The 12958-nt window shown below is 46.7% G+C and overlaps 1 protein-coding gene across 2 annotated transcripts in view; it reads left to right on the top strand.

Annotated features, from left to right (window-relative positions):
* The first annotated feature begins 382 nt into the window (after positions 1-382).
* RELN (reelin) overlaps positions 383-12958 on the top strand; it is a 279986-nt gene continuing 267410 nt past the window's right edge. The window contains exon 1 of one of the 2 annotated variants that reach the window (XM_064656747.1): positions 383-884. In XM_064656747.1, coding sequence (XP_064512817.1) covers positions 656-884 — 229 coding nt within the window. In that variant the 5' untranslated portion in view covers positions 383-655. The remainder of the gene's footprint in view (positions 885-12958) is intronic. The other variant, XM_064656748.1, reaches the window with a different exon arrangement.

Below are 12958 nucleotides of genomic sequence, written 5' to 3' on the forward strand. Positions count from 1 at the left end.
AGACAGGAATATGGGAACAAGGAGGGAGCAGGGGCAGGGACTCAGGTGTCCGGGTGTGGAGCAGGGACAGGGACAGGAGGAGGGACAAGGGGCAGGTACAGGAACCGAGGCAAGGGCAGTGGTAGGGGCTGGGATTCGGGAGCAGAGACAGGGGCAGAAGCTGGGGCGTGGACGCAGGGGCAGGGCAGGGGCAGGGACCCCGCGGCAGACAAAGGGCGGGCAGCAGAGCCCAGCTAGCAGCCCCCGTGCCCGCAGCGGCAGCACCGCACACCGGCGCGCAGAGCGAGGAGCAGGAGGAGCGGGCGGCGGCGGAGGAGGAGGCGGAGGAGGGGAGGGACCTTCCCCTCCCTCCCACCCCGACACCGGGGGAAATAAATTATTCCCAGCCCTCGCACTCCCAGCTCCGTGCCCCACACCCCGGCAGCGGCAGGCGGGGACGGCGCAAGCCTTCGTCGGGCGCGGAGGGGCCGCCCCTGCCCGATCCGCTCCGCGCTCCGAGCCCCGCGCCCGCCTCCCCTCGAAGTCCCGCGGGCCGCGGCGGGGGGCAGCGCCCGCCCCGTCCCGTCCGTCCCGCCCCGTCCCGCGCGGCGCGGAGCGGAGCGAAGCGCCGGCCCCGCCGTGCCCTGGATGCCCCAGCGGCGCCGGCGGCAGCAGCATGGAGCGGCGGCGGGGCGTCCCCGGGGGCTGGCCCTGCCTGCTGGCCGCCCTGGGTGCCCTGCTGGCGGCGGGCCGGGCGGCTGCCCCCCGTGCCCGCTTCTCGCCCTTCTTCTTCCTCTGCACCCACCACGGCGAGCTGGAGGGCGACGGCGAGCAGGGCGAGGTGCTCATCGCCCTCCACATCGCGGGCAACCCCGCCGCCTACGTGCCCGGCCAGGAGTACCAGGGTAGGTGGTGGCGCCCGCCGTTCTCGGCGCTGCTCGTCTCCTGGGCGGCCCCGGAGTGTCCGGCGGGAAGGAGAGTGGTGGGGGGAAAGCGGGCGCTCTGGACGGGGAACCCCGGGATCGTGTGCCGTGCCCCAGGTCAGCCCCGGCGGGAGGCTCGGAGGGGCACCCCTGCCGTGCGGGACCGTCTCCACCAGCCCCGGGCGCGGGGACCGCCGCCCGCGCCCCTGTCCCAGCTCTGCCTCGGCGTGGCTCCAGCCAGGCGCAGCCCGGAGCCAGAGGAAATTGCGAGTCCCCTCTCCTCAACTGGCCCCGAGCCTGACCCAGAGCCTCCCAAGTTGCCGGCAATCTGTCCCTTTCTCACTCCAGCGGCTTTCGGAGCCGGCTTGCACTGAGCGCATCACCCTCTCCTCGGGGGTTCTGAGGTGCCGCAGCTGGCGGTGCCATCAGGTCACCGCGATGTGTCACTGCGGGGACCGGCCCGGCGCAGCCGGGGCAGCCAGCCAGCCTGTTGCTCTCGTTGAAGGAGCCACGGGCGAGGGCTGGGGGTCAGGCACTCGCAGGTGGCTTTGGAGATGGAAGGTCGTGCCCAGAATTAATAAATTAACGTCCTTTCTGTAAGCGCCCAGGCGGAGGAGAATGAACAAGAGTAGGCAAAGTTGTTCACAAAGTAGAGTCTCTACTTTGGGGATGTACTGGGTGACGGACACAGCCCAGGGCAGGTACACTGTTGTGGGAACCTGCTTTCGGCTGCAGAGTGCCCCTGGAAACCAGCAACTGTGCTGTTCCACAGCCTCATCACCACTGCTCTGTGTAGAAAACTTCCATGTGGGAAACATTTTTTAATTCATAATGGTGAGAGACCGTTTAAAGGTCTAATCCTTCTCTCTTTGTGTCTGCTTGGGGTTTGCAATGCTACAGAATAATAACAGCTAATTCTGCAATAGGCAATTGAAAGAGAAAATGTCAATAAATGTTTCTTTAAAATGCTTTGTTCAGAAACAGATACTGTGTGATGGTCCTTGGCTAAAGATAAAGTTAAACTTTTGACTTCGATATATTCCAGTTCAGAATAACTGAGTTATGTGAAGATTCTGATTGAAATTTTTACTGTAAAGACATAAACCCCAAACATATCAAATATTTATTTTCACACAGTCTAAGGGGTCCTGAAGTTTTTGCCTAAGTATAAGCTTTTGCCTAAGTATAAGCTTTAACAATATAGTTTTACCAAATTCATAGGAAACTTTTGCTTTTCATAGGAAACTGTTATCCTTTTAACAACCCATTACATGACCTCACCAGAAATTTTTTTTCCACAGGCTCCCAGATATTACAGCCTGTAATACACACTCCAGTTAAGTAAATTGCATTCAACCTGCTAAACCACAAATGCACTGAGGGAAAAAAGAAGCTGGGATTTCCGTATTTTAAATGCTGGATTTTTGAAATTATGGTTCAGCCACGTAAATAACCGAATCATTCCCTGTCATCGCTGCTGCCGTGGTTTCCAGCCTGCAGCCGATGTTTAAACTCCCGTTGCTGGTCTAGGGAGAGAGGTTTCTGGTGGGACCATTGCGGGCAGTACGACGGGCAGGGCTGTCCGTCTGTCCTGCAGGATGAGGAGCAGGGACAGAGGTTGTTTCTCCGGGGATGCTCTTCTGCCTCTCGCTCTTTTAAAAGGGTTTTTGACTCGAAGTACCAGCTTGCGGAGCGGCGCCCCAGCTGCGCGCCAGACCTTTCAGGTGGCCAGGGGTGGATTTTCCGCCGCTGTTTTTGCATCTGAGAGAGCAAAACGCGGCGTCTTTGAATTTACCTCTGTGGCTCGCGGGATTTTTCCCTGTCCGCTCTCAGATTCTGCGGAGCCGCTGCTGCCCCGCGCCTCTCCCCGGCCCTGCGCGCCTCGCCCAGCGCGCTCCGTGCGCTGCTGCTGCGGCATCTCCCCGGGGACACCCTTAACCCCGCTGCCCCTCCGAAACTGGCACCGCGGTTACGCCTTCCCGTCTGAAGCGGGCACTGCTGCCCCAAGCACCACCCAGAGGCCAACATCTGCCCGGGGGTGCAACCCAAGCGTTTCAGGGTATCTTTTAAAGCCACCGTGTTAAGAAAGTGTAAAGAAATTGCACGCGTTCAAAGGATGAACACAGAAGAAAGTCCACAAGACGAACCTGGAAACTAATTTGTTTACACAGTGCAAGGTGTAGGTACACCTCGGTGTGAGCCAGCCTCCTAACTGATACCAAACAAATTTCTTTTCAGATTTGTGCATTGATTAAACATCTACCCATACCAAATTATTTCAAGGCAAGAAGCACTGCCTATTTGCTATGCACAGTGCAACAGACATATCCGTGAGCTAAGCACACTTAATCAGTTAGATATTTTGAAATATCTCATTTGAATATTTTTAAATGTAACAATTATCAGTGTTAAATATAGCACGAGGAAAAAACCCTCAGAGTATACAATCTGAAAAAATAATTTGAAGCAACATGGAATTTTATATAGTGCAGTTAAAAAATGCTGGAAAATGCCAGTCTGCACTGGTTGAGCATTTTTCATTTAGAAATCAAAGTTTAAAGGTGGTCTTCTGGGGACAAAGAGCAGGAGTTTTGAGATGCTGCACAGAAGCACAGGACAAAGGGAGATTTACATATGTACAATGCAAATTCAACTGCTCAGAGATCATATTAAAATACACTGGTCCAAATCTTTGCAAGTTCCAGTGAGGCCCTTTTTTACACTTACTGCCCCTTCATTCAACAGAGACATGTGACAGTAGCATCCAAGAGCATCAGGTTCAAAGAGGAGTGAAATGGATGAAACCACATGTCAAGCGCTGGATGAGAAAAAAATCTGATAAAAAAAAAATCGGCCAATGACTTTCTGCTAATTTGTTTAGACATTTCCTTGGGCTCTTGGAGGGGTTGTCAAACCACTGTGCATTCAGTGGGGCTGTAACAGGGCCTCTCAGACCTTTGCCCAACTGTCCGTGGCACTGCCCCAGCACGACGGGAGAGGAACAGCATGTGTTGCAGAAGACACTCTCCTGGGAACTGGGCAAGCACAAGAGCTTCTGCAAGTGGCTTCTCTGACACCCTGAGTCTGGCACTTTACTTTCCCGTGCCTTTGAATTTCATAAGTAAAACAAAGGCAATAATATTCCCTACTTTACATAGTTAAATTAGATACTTTGGGATTTAGCACTTCTCCCCTAATCCTTAAAAATAGTCCAGACTTGGCCCTATTCCTGAAATCAGTAAATATTTAATCACTGATTGAACAGGACCAGACCTATGCTGCCTATAAATATGCTCTTTTATATAGAGGACTGACTTGATACATCAGTAAACAATTTTATTATCTTTGGTAGACTTTTATTCCTCGAATTAGCTTATTTTAAATGTAACTAAGTCTTTGAGCAAAGCACTTATGCACCTGCTCAAATGCAAACTGACAAAGTGTGCGCTGGTTTGATGTGGGCACCTGCTCAGTTTTCTTCCACCTGAGCAGTGGTTGCGTGTTCAGAGAGCTGCATCACGGCCCGCTTGGCTTGATCGTGGCTTTGCTGGTAGACAGCAAGGATCCTGTTTTGGTTTTTTCTCCTGGGATTTCCCCTGTAATATACAGAGCAGAATACAATTTCTTAAAAAAAAAATAAAATCAAGCCAACAACAGGATAAATTGAAAATTTTTATACAACTTCATTTGGGTTTATTTGCAATCTGTGGTCAATTTTTGATTATCCATGTCAATGCGCCTTCAGTGCTGAGAGCACGTACCATGATTTATGGGCAGATAAGTACATTGGAGCTGCATAAAGAAATAAGGATAAACTTGACTGAACATTGAGTCTTTACTGACCTTAATCACAGAAAGCTCAAAATGAACAGTCCGATTTGTAGTGTTTAAAAAATACAAACGGATTATCTTTACACTGTATTTTGTCTTATCCCTTAAGATTTTTTTTGCTGTCACTGCAAAGAGTTCCTTTTTCCCAAGGTTTCAAATTTAGATCTTTTAGGAACAACTTTGAACTGTTTTCCCATGATTGATGTTAAAACTCATCATTCTGTCCTTAAAATAGTTTTATTTAATGAGACTTGAGTTTCTATTTCACTCTCCATTGTTCCCTTTTTTTTCCAGAACGGATTAACCTTCAGTCCCCAAATGTTATCAGTTTCCATCAATGACTGCTACTATTCTTAGATATACTGTATATTGTCTGGAACTATTGCCATGATAGGTTGTAAAAAAACAGTTTTCAACTATTTTAAGTGGTAGTTATGCACTCTTTCAGCACTGATAAAAAGTTGTTTAAAGTCTGTCCAATTCCACCTTCATTCTTAACTGCTGTATTTAAGAAATACAGATTGTGACTTAGGATCTATTTTCATTAGGGTTACTTACATTTCTGGTGGGTATTTTCATTGTAAATTCTTATTCTTCAGATTATTAGGAATTAAAAACATGTTTGAGTTTGAAGTGAGGGAAGGGAAGAAAGAATAGCTGGCATGTAAGTAGTGATGCTGCTTGAGGTATAAACAGGATTATAACTGAGTGGCAGAAACTCAGTTATTGATACTTTCTTTATCAGTTATGCTGAAGTATAGGAAGCTTTTAGTGAGTCAGAAGAAATAAGTAATGCACAGGAAGAGGGTGACATTAGAGATAGTGTGGTGGTAATAGAAGATCAGATTTTGGTCCATGTTTTTCAGTATCAGCCTGAGAACCAGGTCAGCTTCTTGAGTCTTTCGCAGGGTATTCCCTCAAAACCTTTCATCTCATCCACTTACACCCTTCTCTGATCTGTAGGAGAATGAAGCCTTCAACAGTTTTTTGTTTTAAATTAAAGAAGTGTGAAAAAAATTTTGCTCATGGGAACCCAGTTAGCTCCAGGGATTATTTTAGAACTCTTAAGGGACACATAATAAAAATGTGAGGCTGGCAATAGGTAGCAATGGTGAGGGAATTAGTAAGAATGGGGGGGACTCTTGGTCTTCAAGTCTCTCCTTTCCTCTGAGGTCCTGAGCAGTATCGTGCAGCTGCATAAGGGTTTCATAGCTCATAAAAATTTCATCTTGGGTCAGCATTTACTAAAAGTGCCCTCATCCACCAAAGCCCGCAGAGCGCACCCTGACTCTGCTCTGCTTTATTTAGGATTTTCTTGCATAAAGTGAGCTTTGAAAAAGGAAGGCTGATTTATGAGTACTGTGGCCTGTTTGAATTTCTCAGATCTGAGCCTTACTTAGCATGTTATTGAGTGAATATGTGTTTCTAGATCTTGATGTTGACCAACGCATTGTCTGTGTTTCTGAAGCTCTTGTGTGGACCCAGAGTTCATGTGGTATGTCTTTGCAAATTTTAAAAAGTTATGCTTTTAAGATCCCTTGACCAGAAACTGAGGAAGGGTTCCAACCTTAAAAGAAAAAGGTAGGCAAGGTCACAGCTGACGGCCTCTTACAAACTGTGTTTTGCCAGGGAAGATGTTAAATTTCAATGATTTCAGCTGCCATCACTGTAATTCATGGGCCACATAAGCGGTCAGCAGATGGCCCAGACAAAGATGTCATCAGGCAAGGGATTGATGAAAGGAGGTAGAAGGTCCAGAAAGGCCTAAATGAGCCTTTCTTGCAAATTTGCAGAAGAGATGTAATCTCCGGTTAAATCCTTTCTCCCCTCATCAGGGGGCTGCTCCCCCCTGCAAAGGAGACTTGATTGCCCCAAATAACAGAAATCAAAGCCAGCATGGCGTGCTGGCGTGACCCACATTTGTAAGGTGACATCTCACTGTGGGACAGACACGGTATTGTTGGTATTGTGGGTCTGTGTAGGACAGACTGTGGTCTGTGTACATGAAAAAATGATCTCTGCCTCAATGAGTTCACCATCCGAGGCCCGGGGCTTGCTGTGGGAGCTGGCATGTGTGCACAGACCTTCTTATAACATGACACTCCGTGTTGAAGTCAAGGAAGAAAAGAAACCTATGAAAAGTTAAAGGGTGTAAAAATACTGTTTCAGTGGAAATATTGCACATATTTTCTGATTTCTGCATTTAAAAATATTTTTTAATGTGCATAATTTATCTGTGGAATTCATTGCTAAAGTTTGTTCATACAAACTGCTTTTCTTATAAATAATTAGTAGTTGTAATTATATATAAATAGATATATATAAAAAACAAGAGATGAATCTTGTACTTCAAGACCTAAGGTGACCACTAAATGATTTATAAGTAGGTTACTGTTGCATGGGTGCATGTAGGATGTTTCTCCATTGCTTCTTGTATTGATTATTCCACCAAACCCATGTTGGTTCATTAGGTAGAACAGAGTGAGATTGTCAGACCTGTGGCATTTCTCATTTTCCTTACTGTTGCTTTGATTTCGATTTTTGGAGGCCACTGCTTTTGAAATACTGTAGCATTTTTTATGATGGTACAATACTACAGTATTTGCATATTGACTGGTTGAAGTATGATTTTCAATCCTGTAATAGCCATGGTGATGCAGCTGAGATGGATTCAGATGCAACCTTTATTTGCTTTGTGCATCTCATGCCCTACAGCTGTGGTTTGGATTTGTCATGAGTGTTTGCTGCATGGAGAGGGAAGGAAATGGCACTGTCTTACCTCTGAGAATAAGCAACCTTTCATACTGGCCCTTGCTATGAGAATTTCAGTGGTCTCCGATGAAAGGTTCAGCCTTTTTAACATGCTTCCTCTCTTTGTGTTAACATTTCCTGCCTTTTCATCGGGCATGAAAGGTGCACAGAGTGCAAATGTGTGTCTGGAATATTTGTGTAACTCCTACCTTTTTTTTCCTCCCAACTAGGATTTACCTATGGGATAAACATAGGACAAACTCTGACAGTGCAGCTTCTAATATCTATCAAGGCCCACTGGCAGATTACTCAGGGAAAGACCTTCCCAGTTTGTCAGATGATGCCTTCTTGTTGGGCAGGTGACCTTCCTCCATCCCTCCTTCCTTCAGGTCAGTCCTGGAAAAGGAAAGCCATAGCGTGCCACACAATTTTCACAGCTCACATCCAGATCCCATGGACTCTCCATGGACAGTGGCATCATGGAGATAGAGATCCCCCTGGTCCATGCCCATGGGACCTTCACCAGGTCTCCTCAGTGCTCAGATGCCTCCCACAGGTGACACATTTTTGACTCTTTTCCTAAAGGGAAGAGCAAGGTCATGGAAGTGGGCTTTTTTGAAGACTTTTCATATATCTCACTAAGCATTTGCCTTAAATAGGGCCGTTTCTGAGAGGTGTACATCCTGTTTGGAGAAGGAGAACTGGGGTTTGTAGGGGACATTAGGATTTGTACCTGTTTATTCCACAGTCCAGGACCAGGCATTACTCTGTCCTTCTGCAGCTGGAGAGGTCCTGGCTGGGGCTGGAGATGGCACCCCGTGGCCGGGCACGGAGCCACAGGCTCCTTGCCATTGTCTGCTGCAACCATCTGGAACAGCTGATGCCTCAGTGGCACCACAGTGTTTCGGGGCAGCTGGGTTTAGTTTAGCTTCAGGCAGAGGCACCTGTGGGCTTGTTCTTCATCTCACCAGCCTCAGCATCACCTGCGTCACTCCAGACTCCCTGTGGTGTAGTTGTTGGCTGTTCACCCTTGTCCTGCTGCTGTCAGCATGACTTTCTGTTTGGGGATACTGTTTGGTGAATGTGGGTTTTGCATGCTGGTAGAGATCTCCATCCACAAAGGTCCTCTCCGTCCACCCCAGTGGGATCCTGATCTTCCCATGGAATCAGGACATCCCTGACTACTACATTGCAGAGTTTCCTCATGACTTGTTGTAGGCAATGCCTTTTATATGAACATCTCAGTTGAAAAAGCAAGAGTCCTGGGGGACTGGACATGAGTGCCCTGTGAAAGTTGCTGAGGAGCAGGCAAGGAGTTCAGACACTTTCCCAAAGGCTTTTATCACAAAGTGGAGGCTGTTTGTCACAGCCTTGGTAAGGTCCCTCTTGCCATATTTTTTCATTCTGGGAACAAAACAGAAGTGACTGTTCCCTGCTCCTCTCTAGTGCTTTGATATTAATATTGGTTGTGAGAGTTTCACAAGCATCTCGTTGGGGGTGAAATCAATGGCACTTTTCCAGACTGTATCTGTTGAAGTTCAACCTGCAAGAGCACTGAGTGACAGCAGGCAACAAATCCATCTCCCCTACCCTTAGTCTTACATTCCGCACCCCTGCCTTCTTGCAGAATTCTACATTGACCTTCCTAAAATTCTGTGTCCTGCAGGTTTCTTTCTGAACTGTGCACGTGTTACAGTGCATGCCCAAGTTCTGCCCTAGTTTCCTGTGTCCTGGGGTGACAAACACCATGGGGTGTACCCAGCCCTGCAGTGGGACCAGCGCTCCCCACAGACCTGCTCCCCAGCAGGTGGTGTGCTGCAGGACAGCCTCTTCCCACCTCCTTGCTGAAGGGCTGGGTGCCAGCAGGAAAACACATCAGATGGGTGGTGGCCTCGCATGCCTCCACCCCCATCCTCTCCTCCCCTCTTCCTCTCTGCCTACTCTGAGGAGGGAGCAGCTCCAGGGGACAGTGCGGAGTATTTTATTTTATTATGCCTGCAGTAAAACTTGATTTAGTTTTGCTAAGAGAGAAGTATTAGTATGAGAAGTATTATTAATAAGCCCAGCCTTCTGGGTGTAGGGGCTCACTGGGTGTTGGAAATATTTGTGAAACCATGTGTAAAGCTGTTGCTGTGTCTCTTGCAGCAGAAGCCTTGGGTCATGCAGCCATGCAGGGTGGTCACTGCTTTCTCTCTTTGGTTTTGCAAGGTAGAGTGGCGGGGGAACTGGCAGTCCCCTTGGTTTTCTTCAGCAGGGTGAGCAGATTAATTATCAAAGGCTGAAGGTCTGTATGTGTTTCCCAGAATGACTTCTACTCACACATACTCATGTTTGTGACTGCTTGTTTCTCACAGGAGACAGGACTGTACACACTGGGCTGAGGGAACTGAATTATAAAACAGACTGATACAAAATGCCAAGAGCTCTTGCACGACGCTTAGCAAAATTTTGATTGCCTCAGATTATACAGAGTAATTTATTCCTCCCCATGTCTACTTGAAGGATAGTTTTGTAAATAAACAGGTATGACCTGACAGATCTGAGACAGGAAAAGGGTCTGCCTGCCAGCTCCAGCTCCAGCTGTGCCGGTGTCTCCTCATCATTGCTTGCTGATATGGGTGGCTGGATGCTGGCAGCCTATCCCATGTCCCCTTCCAGAGCCTGGCTGCATTGTGGCTGTACACTGAGCAGTCCAGCTGGTGAAAAGCACACAGAATCAGGGACCTCACGAATTCCCTCTTTCCATCTCCCCAATGTAATTTTCAAGAGTGCAGTTAGATGATCAGAAGTTGGCAAAGAAAAAAAACCCTCGGTTTGTACAGTGAAATCCATCAAGCAAGCTCCCTTTCATGCACAGGCATGAATCCAAGAGCAAATGCTGTTTTCCCCTCTTCATCCTGCTGCATCCCATCCACAGGTGGTTCCTGCTCCAGCTTGGTTTGAAGGGATTTGCATATTGGTTGTCCACAATTGTCTGTCCATGTGCATATGATATGGAGAGGAGGGAAGGAAAGGGAAAAAGAGAGAGCACACAACACTTGCTGCTCAGAAGACTTGAAGAAATCCAGGAATATTTTTCTCTCTGTGGCTGAGAGGTACTTTGTGGTCATGGCATTCAACATGTCTGGTAGAATATCCATAAATGAGTTAGCAAGGATACCGAAAATCAGCTTTCCTGGGTAGGTGACCATGCTATTGCAGACGAATACTTCATGGAAGAGCTGGGCGGGTCCCGCATGGGGGAACTCTTTCTGCTGGAAATGAAAGCAATGGGTAGGTGATCAGCCTTTTTAACATCTGAAAACAGCAGCATGACCCTCTGTGGCCTCTCTTCATGTCAAGCCCTGGGATGTGAGAAGTCATTCATCATGTCATGGGGCTTGGCAAGGTCTCTGCCATTTGCCTTCCACTTTTCCCACTGCTGTCCAGGACAATACAATAGATAGGAAAGAACAAGAAATATAGATAATATTTATCTTTCTGGCTAAACAAGCTGTGGTTTCCAACCCACAATAACCTTCCAGTGTTCCTATCTCACAGGGGAAATGCACTGCTAGAAAAAAAACAACCCTCCTTCCAGAATTAGACACATTTATCTGGGCATTGGATGAAAACACTGATACCAAGAACTGCAGAGAGAAACAAAACAGCACAACTGGCCAAGGCAAAGATCCTGGTTTAACAAAGCACTGTCCAACCTTGCAGTGCAGAAGTCTGGGGGGATGCCAGGTATCAAAATTAAAGAATCAGTACTATAAATTGCTATGTATGTTTGAAAAAAAGGGTCTCTGGCTAAATTCCAGTGTTTGACATTTCTGTACAGTACTTCTGACTCTGGCCCAAAATGACTGTAGCCTTCAGAACCTCATTCCCATTAGTACAAAGATCCAAAACCCCAGGCAAATATTTTTATGCTTTCCAAGTATTTTAGTTGATTTGCTGATGACTGATACCCTGTTGAATAGTTTTTGAAGTTGATAAAGTTCTTGTATGAGCAATCCCAAGCACAAATACAGGCTGGGTAGAGAATAGATCACAAGCAGTCCTGAGGAGAAGGACTTGAGGATGCTGTTGGATGAGAGGCTGGACATGAGCTGGCAATGTGCACTTGCAGCCCGGAAAGCCAAACATGTCCTGGGCTGCATCAAAAGCAGTGTGGCCAGAAGGTCAGGGGAGGTGATTCTGCCCTTCTGCTCCACTCTGTGATACCCAACCTGGAGTACTGTGTGGGGCTCTGGGGCCCCCAACATGAGAAGGACATCGACCTGTTGGGGCAAGTCCAGAGGGCCGTGAAGATGATCAGAGGTCTGAGCATCTCTCTGATGAAGACAAACTGAGAGAATTGGGGTTGCTCAGCCTGGAGAAGAGAAGGTTCTGGAGAGACCTCAGCGCATCTTTCTGGTACCTGAAAAGGGCCGACAAGAGAGCTGGAAAGGGACTTCTTACAAGAGCATGTAGTGACAGGACAAGGGGTAATGGCTTTAAACTGAAAGAGGGCAGGTCTAGATTAAGTATTAGGAAGAAATTTTTTGCTGTGAGAATGGTGAGGCACTAGAACAGGTTGCCCAGAGAAGTTCTGGACTCGTCATAACTCAGAGTGTTCAAGGCGAGATTGGATGGGGCTTTGAGCAACCTGGTCTGGTGGAAGGTGTCCCTGCCCATGGCAGGAGCATTGGAACAAGATGATATTTAAATCCCTTCCAAACCAAACCATTCTGTGATTCTATGAATTAATTTAGTTAGAATTGCCATGTCTGTAGTGAATTCATATACAATCTGGTTTTGTAAAGGATAAAACCTGATAATTTATTTCAGTAGAATGTGGTAAAAGTTTTAATGGAAAATGGGGAGAAGTGAAACATTTGAAATATATTCCTGATATTTTCAAAACATTATTTTTGTTTTGTAAATGTATCTTAATTGTGAAACTGACTGTGAAAAAGAAAAAGAAAAGAAGTTACCTGCATAATCAGAAAATGGAATGAGACTTTTCTGCTTGAACAAAATTCTTTATCTAATTGTTTTGGGTTCATTGAAGATTTTCATATTGACCTAACTGATATTTTAATTTATTTTTTGTGCCAGATCCCTCAGTACTTCTCCTTTTTATGTTAACCCAAGCTGATCTCTTTTTCTTTCTTTCTCTTTTCATTTTGGTCACTGAACCAAAAATTGAACAGTTCTACTTCTGACAAGTTGACCATTTAATTTCCGGCCACTGAACAGATCTGATTCAGACCACTCTACTCATGTTTGTTCCCAAAATAAATTACAGAATAATAATTCTCTCTTTAAGGCACCAAGGCACAGTTGGTAGCAATAATGACATTTCCAAGGTAACAGACTCATGCTTTCTATAGTGATACCTGTGGTTGCTATGTGGCTACTAATGTATAAGTTGACCACATTTTGCTTTACATTGTTCAGTTTTCTTTTTCAGCAGAAATCTTTTCCCTAATGAAATGTTCAGTAAA

Source organism: Pseudopipra pipra, chromosome 5, assembly GCF_036250125.1.
Source record: "Pseudopipra pipra isolate bDixPip1 chromosome 5, bDixPip1.hap1, whole genome shotgun sequence".
In the NCBI taxonomy this organism is placed as follows: domain Eukaryota; kingdom Metazoa; phylum Chordata; class Aves; order Passeriformes; family Pipridae; genus Pseudopipra; species Pseudopipra pipra.